The sequence below is a fragment of the Microcebus murinus genome, chromosome 16, assembly GCF_040939455.1.
Source record: "Microcebus murinus isolate Inina chromosome 16, M.murinus_Inina_mat1.0, whole genome shotgun sequence".
Classification (NCBI taxonomy): domain Eukaryota; kingdom Metazoa; phylum Chordata; class Mammalia; order Primates; family Cheirogaleidae; genus Microcebus; species Microcebus murinus.
The window spans coordinates 40,689,882-40,701,415 of NC_134119.1; the positions used below are offsets into that span (position 1 = coordinate 40,689,882).

The following is an 11,534-nucleotide window of genomic DNA, read 5'->3' on the forward strand; positions in this document are numbered from 1 at the left end:
CAGAACATTTCATCCTACAACCACAGAATATGCATTTTTCGGCTGAACACATGGATTATCCTCAAGAATAGACCATATGTTAGGCCACAAAACAAGCCTCAAAAAAATTTTTAAATGAAGTCAGATCAACTATCTTCTCATACCACAATGGAATAAAACTAAAAATCAATAACAAGAGGAATGCTGGAAACTATAAAAACACCTGAAAAATAAGTAATATGTTCCTGAATGACCACTGCGTCAATGAAGAAATTAAGATGGAAATTTAAAAATTTCTTGAGATGAATGAAAATGGAAACAAAACATATCAAAATCTATGGGATATGGCAAAAGCAGTACTAAGAGAGAAGTTTACAGCAATAAGTGCCTACATCAAAAAAGTAAAAAAATGTCAAATAAACAACTCAACAATGCATCCTAAAGAATTAGAAAAGCAAGAACAAATCAAACTCAAAATTAACAGGAGAAAAGAAATAATAAAGATAAAACAGAAATAAATAAAATTGAGGGTCACCCAAATACAAAAGATCAATGAAACAAAAGTTTGCTTTTTGAAAAGATAAACAAAACTGACAAAGTTTTAGCCAGAGTAATTAAGAGAGAAGAGAAGACAAGGGAGCCAAGATAACTGACTAGAGACAAAGCTTATTGGACTGTCCTGGCTGAAAGATAAAAGATGGGACTGAGGAGAGCAAATAACAACTGCAGCTCAGGTGTGGATCACTGGGAAAGACAACAGAGGCATCTGGGGACCCCACTGAGAAGGGCTGTGAAACTGAGAAAGAGGAAGAGAGAAAAGAGAGGACAGTGGCACGGACCAAATCCAGAGAGGCCCAGAGCCAAGTGAAAGGTTAAAGGGAGCTCCCCTCTCCCACTTGGGTGACTCCAGTGAGCAGGGAGACACAAAACTCTCATCTCCCACCCCCATAGAGTGCCACAGGAAACCAGAGAAATACGCCTCCTCCTCTACACCTCCTCCATTCCTGGCACCACAGAAAGTAATTTTGGCTCAAGCTGGATTGTATCCACAGCCCCTCACTCCCCCCCCCATAGCAACTGTGTGAGTGCTCAGTGCTGAGAAGCCTGTTTCTCTGTGGCAGGAGCACGTTCCCAGTGAAGCCTACAACACAGAGTGGAGCCACTATAGCAGCACTTCACGGGGTCACCCACCAGTGGCTTGGACAGGTGGGCAGGATTCAGTTCCCCTAGGACATGGAGTGGTGCAGGGAGACGATGGCCCTTCCCTCCCATACCAACTGTGAGAGTGCTCAGTGCTGAGAAGCCTGTCTTTCTGTGGAGGGGGCACATTCCTGCCAAGCCCAAACTCTGTGAGCAGAGCTACCACAGTGGCACAACCAGAGAGGTTCATCAAACCTGCTAGAGCACCCCAAAGGCAATTCAGGACCAGCTCTCCTCTCTCTGATACAACCAGGGACTAACCTTCAGGGACTTGGACACAGGACCACAAGCCACCACTAGCACCCTCAGCTCTCAATTAAAAGGCCAGATGAGAAGGAACCAGTGAAAGAACTCTGGAAATAATGAAAAATAAAAATGAAAGGACACCCCAAAAAGTAAATAATAACTCCTTACCAATGGATACTAACCTAAATGAAAAGATTAAAATGACAGATGAAGAATTTCAAATATGGATTGTAAGGAAAGTCAATGAAATACAGAGAAAATAGAAACCCAGCACAAAGTCACAAGAACAATGCAGGAAATGAATGAAAAATTCTCTAAAGAAATCAAAATTATTAAAGAAAAAACAAACATAACTTCTGGAAATGAAAAATTCATTCAAACAATTACAAAACACAGTGGAAAACCTTAAGAATCTCAGAGCTTGAAGAAAGAACAGAGAAATAAGAGGAATGAACAAAACCTACGAGAAATGTGGGATTATTAAAGAGGCCCAATATAAGAATCATAGACATCCCTGAGAGCAAAGAAGAAAATAAAATGGGTTGAAAAATCTATTTGAAAGAATAATTGAGGAAAATTTCCCTGGCCTTGCTAGAAATCTAGATATTCAGATACAAGAAGCCCAAAGGACTCCTGAGAGATTCATCACAAGGAAGCAATCACCACAATACATAGTCCTTAGGCTGGCCAAAGTAAACACAAAAGAGGCACTTCTACAAGCAGTAATGTGAAATAATCAGGTAACTTATGAAGGAAAACCTATCACACTAACTTCAGACTTCGCAACTGAAACCTTACAAGTCAGAAGGGATTGGGACCCCATTCTCAGTCTTCTCAAACAGAATAATGGCCAACCTAGAATTTCATATCCTGCTAAACTAAGTTTCTTTTCTTTTTTTTTTTTTAAACCGAAGCATTTATTGTATGACTAATTGTTGAAATTCTTAAGATGAACTGGATGCTGCAACAGCTGCCCTCTTGGGTTTAGGTGTTGTTCCTTCACGGAATCCATGCTGAATCTGCGGTATACAATTTTTAGGTGCCTCATCCGACCAGTCCCGGTGGTATTTTGTCTCTTAGCCTTGGCGCTCCAATTATACTTTCTCTTGCACTTGGCAGGGTAGCCACATTTGCCACAGGTCAACTTTTGAAGGTGGTAGGCCTTAGAGCCACAACGGCGGCACAACATATGCGTCTTATTGCAACGCTTACCAAATGATTACGTCCCCTTTGTCATCTCGCTTCTGTGGCCGAGACCAAAGAGAACTAAGTTTCTTATATAAGGTAGAAATAAAGACCTTCTCAGACAAGCAAACACTGACAGAATTTATCAAGACCAGACGTGCCCTGCAAGAAATACTCAGAACTGCATACACAATAGACACTCACCAGTATAAAATCACCCAAAAGAGAGCCCAGATACCACAATGACTCCAGAAGTAAAACAGAGCAATAAAGTTTTGCTCAGCAGGAAAAACAGAAATCCACCCCACTTACTAATTGTTTTAATAAATTTGAATGACTTGAACTCCCCACTCAAGAGACATAGGCTGGCTGAATGGATAAAAAATACAAGCCAAATATTTGCTGTCTCCAAGAAACACATCTGACCCATGAGAACTCATTCAGACTCAAGATGTAGGGATGGAAAACAATATTCCATGCAAATGGGAACCAAAAGAAAGCTGATTTAGCCACTCTCATATCAGATAACATAGACTTCACATCAACAAAATTAAGAAAGACAAATATGGTCTTTACATAATGGCAAAGGGAACAAATTCAACAAGAAGACATAACAATTCTAAATATTTACACACCTAACACAGGAGCACCCGGATTCCTAAAGCAAATCCTATTTGTTTTGCACACCACCATTATAGTATTAGTGTATATTGAATTTGACAGTGTAATTACTTTTACTAGTGAGTTTTATACTTTTATGTAGCTTTTTATTATTCATTAGCATCTTTTCCTTTTAGTTTGAATAATTCTCTTTAACACGTTTTTGTAAGATAGGTCTATTGATGATGAAGTTTCTAGTTTTTGATTGTCTAGGAAAGATTCTTTTTTATTTCTGAAGGGAAGCTTTTCTGGATAAAGTATTCATGAATGGTGGGGGTTTTATTTTTTCCATCAGCACTTTGAATACATTAATATCACCTCACTCTTTTCTGGCCTTTAAGATTTATGTTGAGAAGTCTATTATTGGGCATGTTGGAATTCCCTTATATATTATTTGCTCTTTCCTCTTGGTGCTTTCAGGATCCTCTCTTCATCTTTGATATTTAATGGTTTGATTATAATGTTTTGAATAGTCTTATTTGAATTGAATCTGATTGGTAAACATTGACCTTGTATATCATATTTGTATATTATATCTTTCTCCAGGTTTGGAAAGCTTTCTACTATTATTTTTTTAATAGACTTTCTATACCTTTATATTTCTCTACTCCCCCTTGAATGCCAATGAGAGATCACTTTGCTCTTTTAATGCTATACCATAAATTCTGTAAGCTTTCCTCATTTTTTCTCATTCTTCTCATTCTTTTAAAATCACCTATATTTGACTTCACAGATTTTTTTTTCTTCTGCTTGATCAATTCTAGTGCTGATGCTATTACAGTTATTTATTTTTTTTACATTCATTGTGTCTTTCAGCTCCAGGATTTCCATTTGATTTTTTATTATTATTTCAATCTCTGTCAAATTTCTCATTCTGATCACCTATTGTTTTCCTCATTTTATTTAATTGTTTCTCTAAATTCCTTAAAACATCTCTTTTGACTTCTTTTTCAGGCAATTCATATATTTTCATCTCTTTTGGGTCAATCACTGGCACCTTATTTTGTCTGTTTGCTTATGTCATTTTTCCCTAGTTGTTCTTAATCCTGTGACCATGTATCGATGTCTGCACATTGAAGAAAGTACTCATTCTAGGCTTTACAGCCTGGTTTTCTCTGAGAACATCCTTCAACATTAAGTCTGTCCAGAAATTCTAAGCAGGTTATCTGTTGTGGTCTCTAAGCCCCTGACTGCTTTAGCCATGGTAGCACTTGAAAATGTCATAAGCTCAGGACCATATTTGCTGGTGCCACCCTAGGCTAGAATCTCTTGGCTGCCAAGCCTGGCACAGCAGTGGACTGCCAAACCCTCCCTGCTGAGGCCTGCCTATCTCCATGGGTGACTTGGAGACTAAGACTGCTATAGTCAGCTGGCAGTGCTGGCAGTTAGAATTCAAGTCCATCTTGCAGGGACTATGACTTCCCATCTGGTTCCAGAGTGGACTCAGGAGTCATGAGAGTCCTCCTTGTGATGGATTTTACTGTTTCAGACATGTAATTATGTTCAATGGAAGGGTCCTAGGCTTACATCCTTTTATTTCTCCCAAAAAGACAGTGTCTCTCTTGATACTGTGCTGCCTGGGGTTGGACTAGAGGTGATGCAGGTAACATAAAAACTGTCTTTTCTACTCTATCCAATGTGTCTTTTATTATTTTTATACTATAACTAGGTCTGGTAATCTCTCACCAGGTTTCCTTAGCTCTTGTGAAGGTGTTATTGTGGGTACATGTCTATTAAACTTGAAGTTTTAGTGGGGGGATAAATTGCTGGGGAGTATTGCACTGTTATGCTCTGCACTTTCTCCAGAAATACCTATTTCTAAATCTTTTCTTAGTTGTCAAATAATTGCACGTAGAATTGACCAAAACATTTTAAAATTCTCCATATCTGTGCTTTGAGCATAATATTTTAAGATTCTCATGTTAATTTTGAACATTTTAAATATTTCTCCTTTTAAAAATTTCTCCAAGAGTACTAATCCTTGGATCCTTTCCCCATCATGATACCATATCTAGGATGTATGCACCACTCATGCCATTTTTCTGCTTTCCAAGTCACTGATTTCTTTCATCATTATCAATACAGTTCTTTTTTTATTTTTAAATGCCTTTTTTTCAAATTTTTTGAACTCTATTCTGATGTAAGTATGATAATCTCATGCTATTATTGTTTTGTGCTTTCCTGATTTGTTTTTGCAAATCTTTGACCTCTTTGTTTTATCTATATCATATATATGCATGCTGGATCAGACAAGGGTTTTGTTCTTGGATCCATAAATAACATCAATGTTATCAGATCCTTTCCTCTACTAGTAAGCTTGTAATGTAGAGTTCCTGGTATTTTCTCAAGGGAAATGTAGGAGGAATGCAAAGGTTAGCAGGCACACTAAGCAATTTCCATTCAGGATAACTTCAATCTAATCTACTGGAGTCTCTGCCCTAAGGAAATATTATCACCCTGGGATATTATTTTTATCACAGAAAACTTTGGTAGGAGCTTAGAGTGGCTCATAATGAAACCATGTAGCTCACATGTCCTATGTTTAATGACCTAGCAGTTTTTATCTATGTTCCTTAAACAAAAATATGGTTGATCTTTCCCTTTTCCCCATCCATGTAGATTTCACTACAGGAAGAATAAGATTTTAACATGGAATGATTAAAAATATGTTTTCAAGCCATTGTTCCTCCAGAACATGGTGTTTTGAGTGCACACAGGGTCACTATTGGGGTGCTTTCCTCTTCCACTGTGGTCTGCCAATACCCCAGTCTTCATGGGTCAAAGAAAAAGAATGTTGTTTGGCCCATTCAGTGTGTTGTTCTCCCAATTGCATTTCTACACAAGGTAGAAATTTTCTCTTTGTATCCTCTCTTGGTATATTAATAAGTTCATCAATGGTGGCAAATATTCTCAAAGCCTGTTGGGGGTTTTAGCTGCTTACTATCCAAGTAGAACATTTTCTTAATCTAAAAAGGTTTTGTTGTTGTTGTTGTTGTTATTTACTTAGATTCATGAAAAGAACCCAATTTGGAAACCAAAACTTATATTTCTTTTTCCAATAATTGCTCCTATCATCCTTAAAATGTTAAATTTCCCCATCCTTAGAAACATCTCTGGAGCTCACCTCTCCCTCCAGGTACAGCCTCATTTCTCACACCACTCTAAATTCAGACTTCTTGAAAAGGTCGTTTGTCATCGTCTGACAATTCAGCATAACTGTGTTAATCTTCTCCCATCAAAGTTATTAGCAGGAACTAAAGTTTAAAAAAACTTTGGACACATGTCAGTCTTTACCATGATGAATTTCACCACCACTTTTGATGTTGTTGCACCCATTTACTTCCTGAAACTTGCTTTCTTTGGCTTTCATAAAGTTGCATCCTTTCTGCCTCTCTGATTGTTCTTTCTCAGGTAAAATAGAATATATTTCAAGCTTGTTTTCAAACAAGGAGAAGTACAGGGTTTTATCTATGATGGGGGATTTAAATGATTGCAATATGGAAGGAGACTTAGAATATAAAGGCTTGCTTATGTGCTGATTAATTTTGTGACCTGAAGTGAGTTTCTTTCCTTCTCTGAACTGAATTTCTTCTATAAAATGCAGGAGGTTTCGCATAGCGATCTCTAAGGGTTGATAAAGCTTTACTGGGGCTTCCGCGGGTAAGAAAAGACCTCTGACATTATGGTCATTATGTACCTCTGACCTCTGTTAAGTCCCTGGGGACTTTGACATTGTCCCCCACTGAGCAGGGGTGAGGAAGTTGGCATTTACTGATAAGGTAAGAAAGGGCAGTGCCTTTTATAACTTCGGCTCCACTCATGGCACACCCACCCAAGGACGATATAAAGGAAGAGATCAACTCAGCTCTAGGCCTAGTTTTTTTGGGTGAAATGAAGTCCACCATCCTCTTTGCCTTTTCTCTGCTCCTGATCCTTCAGAAGCAAGCAGCTGTGCTGGGATTCAGTGGTGAGTGGAGAGGGTGGGCCTGGGGGAAAGCTACTCGGAGAGAATGGTCCTTAAGGGTAGTCAGGGTGCAAGGGGTAACCTGTTCAGGCAGAGATTCTTCTTCTTGATGGGGATTGATTCTGCTCTACTCAAAGCCTTCTGGAAACATCAGTAATTGTTGGGGAAATGCGGGAGGTAGGAGTTGGAAGGGAACTTTGGAGATGATGAAATGCATACATTCTTATTATCCATTGCCAGGTGGATCCCAAGGCCAATTACCTGTTAGAACACAAACGCATCTACATACAATAAAAGGCCACTACCCTCATGGAACAAAAGACACCCACCAAGCTGGATCCAAAGGCAATTTTCATGTTCAAATTGAAGAGCAGGTAGATGACAATGATCATGATCGGAAACAAAAATATAATCCACTTAATTTGTATGCACCACATGAAACGAATATATTAAGAAAATATCTACATAGACTACAAGGACCACTGAATTCTGAAAAAGAAGGCAGACATCAGGATGAATCAGGAGACCATCTTGTCAGGCTAACGGTACACCACGGTACAGATTGTGAGGATGATAATGAGTTACAAAATCCTGATGAACATCGTGAGAATGACCTATATATAATGAGAATGCTAGGCCAACATCCAAATATTATAGAATGGTCATGGGGTCACGTAGCAAGGAAAGAAAAAACCCCACACCATCAATATAGGCCACGGCACAAACACCAAGGCTTTTTTACAATCCAAAGCACACGGCCAGTATATGACCAAGAAGAAGATGAGAGTCAAAATCTTCATCAAGATGTTTATGGGAATGAAATCTCAGAGAAATATGGTAGACATCCAGGACAAGGCCCACTCCATTATGCCTCTGAAGCCATACCCCAACATGCATACCAACTCATTATTCCTGTCCAAAATGCGCTCGTAGTATATGATGAGGATCAAAACAAGTCAGAATATCCTAATCAAGATCAAGGGCAAGATCAGAATGAATATGAAATGCCAGACCAATATCTAAGACTACATGATCATGGAGCACGACACAGGATGCAAGATGAATACCATCACAGCTTTTTTACCCAAAGAGCACACCCAGAAGATTACGAGGGTCGAAAGCAGAGACGAGATCCTTATCGAGATCTGGAGAATGGTCACAGTGAATATGAAATGCCAGACCAATATCTAAGTATAGAACAAGGACCATTTGAATATGGAGAACAAGGCAGACAGCATGATGGATACCAACACAATTTTCCTTTCCAAACTGAACAGTCGGGAGATGACAGCTATCAAAACCAGATACAAATTCTTAATCCAGATCAATGGTATGATCAAATTGTAAATAGACTGTTTGGCCCATATCTAAGAGGAAAATACCTAGTCTACCATGAACAAAAAGGCAAATACCAAAAGGAATTCCATGAGAGGTATAAAATGGCACTTATAGAGAAAACAGATGACAATGATGATAACAATGATTATAACCAAAATCTGTACCAAGATCTGTACCAAGATCAATACCAAGATCAGTACCAAGATCAATACCAAGATCAGTACCAAGATCAATACCAAGATCAGTACCAAGATCAGTACCAAGATCAATACCAAGATTCGTACCAAGATCCTTACCAAGATCAAAGGCATGATCATAATGAAATTCCACCGCAATATTCAAACATAGTAATAGTACCAATCTATCATGGACAACAAGACAGACATCAAGGTGAATCTCAAGGCAGTTATGTTCCCCAAACTGAACAGCAATATATTGATAATTACCCTAAACGTCCACTAAATCATAATCAAGATGAAAGGTATCACCAAAATCCGCTGAGAGAGATATTACAATATCTACATAGACCTGTCAATTGTTAACCACTTGAACAGCAGGACCAATATCAAGGTAAGTTTCTTATCCAATAGGAGAAATACCTGCCCAAATGTTTAGAACTGGTACCTGGGGACTCCTCAAGACCATTTTGAGATTGATAACCCTGGTCCACACCAATAGAAGTTCTGTATTACATGCTGTGGGAAAATGAGCACCATTCCCTGGTGAGGAGAGCACCTGGTAGCAGCAGGGATGGATGCCTGTTTATCACTGGGTTCTAGAATTCTTATGTTTAATTGAGTATTCTTCAGTGGTTTTTTTGCACATGCCTACCAGTTAAATATATTTTTGAACATGCACTGAATCTATAATCTATATACATATTTATAAGTTTATGATATGCTCTTGTCAATTCTTATAGCTTGGATTATTAGTAAACCTTAACTTCTTACATTAGTATAAAACACGTTAGTAGTTAATATTTTCTTTCTGCACGCCAATGAATGTTCTTGCATCCCTGTTAGAGTTCTTCTATTCTCCTTCAGATGCCATAAGCCGAAGGATTAGCTGTCCTTTCTCTCAGAATACAGGAAAGAGATGAGGAGAAAGAAAACTCTCTCTTCATGGTGTGGGACAGGAGATGGAAAGAGAGGCACAAGAGATGGGGAGGAACCTCAGGTGCCCATTGGACCTTTGCAATGTCAGTAGAGGAAAACTGAAGCCCACAGAAGGGAAATGATGCTTCCTTGTCCCTTTTGCAATAAGTAACACTGCACCTGGATAGAGGCTATGCAGCAGAAATAATGGCTCCAGCTGACAACTAGTGGCCTGACATCCTAGTGTTCAGGGGCTGGTGCAGTTCAAACTAAAGAGGGCAGAGATCCCACCTCCCTTCCCCACCCCTCACTCTTCACTACCCTCACGTCACTGATTGTCCTCTCTCCCTAGGTGTCACCTGACCTCGGTGAAGTCTGTGAAGTCTCCAAGATGCAGACTCCTATGTCGTTCCAGATCCTTGGTCCATGGATGACCCCACTAGCCCATGCTTTCTTGTTCTTGGGGTTTCTAAGCGTGGAGCTCCTTTAAACACTTGCTTGCCAATAAAGAGATCACTTTCTGCTTCATTTGCTTTTGGCTCCTGTGATCTCTGGATTCCTAAAAGTCAAGGGGTTGGGGGCATTTCTAAAATAGATGGTTCTGGGAAAAAAAGAAAGAGATATTCTCGAAGCATTAGGGAGAATAGTAGTGAAAGCCACATTTCTGGATCTCTAGCTAGAAACCCAATATTAACAATAGAGTACTGGCCAAAGGAAAAGAAATCACTTTATCAAAAAGATGCCTGCACTCATATGTTTATCACAGTGCTATTCACAATAGCAAAGATATGAAACCAATCTAAGCGTGCATCAATAGATGATTGAATAAATAAAATGTGGCATACATACCATGGGATATTACTCGGCCATAAAAAAATAGTCATATCCTTTGCAGCAACATGGATGGAACTGGAGGCCATTATATAAATAACTCATAAACCTAAAGTCAAATACTGCATGTTCTTATTTATAAGTAGGAGCTAAATAATGAGTACATGTTGACACAGAGAGTATAATAACAGACATTGAAGACTCAGAGGGTGGGACGGTGGGAGAATGGGTGAGAGGGATGAGGTGAGAAACTGCCTAATGGGTACCATGTACACTAACTGGGTGAGGATTACACAGGAAGCCCAGACTTCATCACTATGCAATATATCCACATAATAAATCTGCACATGCACCCCACAAATCAACTTTAACAACAACAACAACAAAAAACAAGGTGCTAGAACTCTGCCTGTCACATGTCTACCACCTGAAGCCAACCCTAAAGCCCTTCATGACCCTTTTAATAATGGAACTCCAAAAACTAAAACCTCCCAGAAAGTTGGTACTGTTGCAACAGGCTCTGGGAAAGTCCCTGATCTACTGGCCATCAATTCCACAAGTCCACAGCAGCACATCCCATCCCTTGGTGTAAGTAATGTGCTCCTCCTTCTGCATTTGTACCAAAAGGTAATTTATCAAGTCTCCACCAATTTAGCAAAGTGAATGGGTTAGACAGTGTCATCTGTGGATAAACAGGCCAGAGGATCAGCTAAAAGAGTGTTTTTGGGGTAATAGGTCTTAAAAATGGAAACCCTGCTGCTTATACTGCCTTCTTTCCCTTAACCTAAGGAAGCTTTGAGGAAAGGCCAATCCTCCATGAGACGAAACCAGGGTGGGGGAATAGAAAACCATTGGCCTGGGCCTGGGGATAAGAGATCTGGATTCCAGTTCCAGCTCTACCCCAAGAACCTATATATGTTCAATTAAATCTGTCTTCTCTCCAAGCTTAAATCTACCATCTGCATATTGAGGCCCTGTACTCAGCCACCTGCCTATTTTTCAGCCCCCAGTTAGAGCAGAAAGACTGTGAGGCCTTG

The 11,534-nt window shown here is 39.3% G+C and overlaps 1 protein-coding gene and 1 pseudogene across 1 annotated transcript; one reads left to right on the plus strand and one right to left on the minus strand.

The window, feature by feature from the left end:
• Positions 1 to 2,323: 2,323 nt before the first annotated feature.
• On the minus strand, positions 2,324 to 2,662 carry LOC109729670 (large ribosomal subunit protein eL37-like; annotated as a pseudogene).
• A 4,499-nt stretch (positions 2,663 to 7,161) lies between these two features.
• On the plus strand, positions 7,162 to 9,114 carry LOC105880435 (semenogelin-1-like). Its single transcript, XM_012781481.2, has 3 exons — positions 7,162 to 7,237; positions 7,475 to 8,722; positions 8,867 to 9,114. The coding sequence occupies exons 1-3, from the start codon at positions 7,162 to 7,164 to the stop codon at positions 9,112 to 9,114; spliced, it is 1,572 nt and encodes a 523-aa protein (XP_012636935.1).
• The last annotated feature ends 2,420 nt before the right edge of the window (positions 9,115 to 11,534 follow it).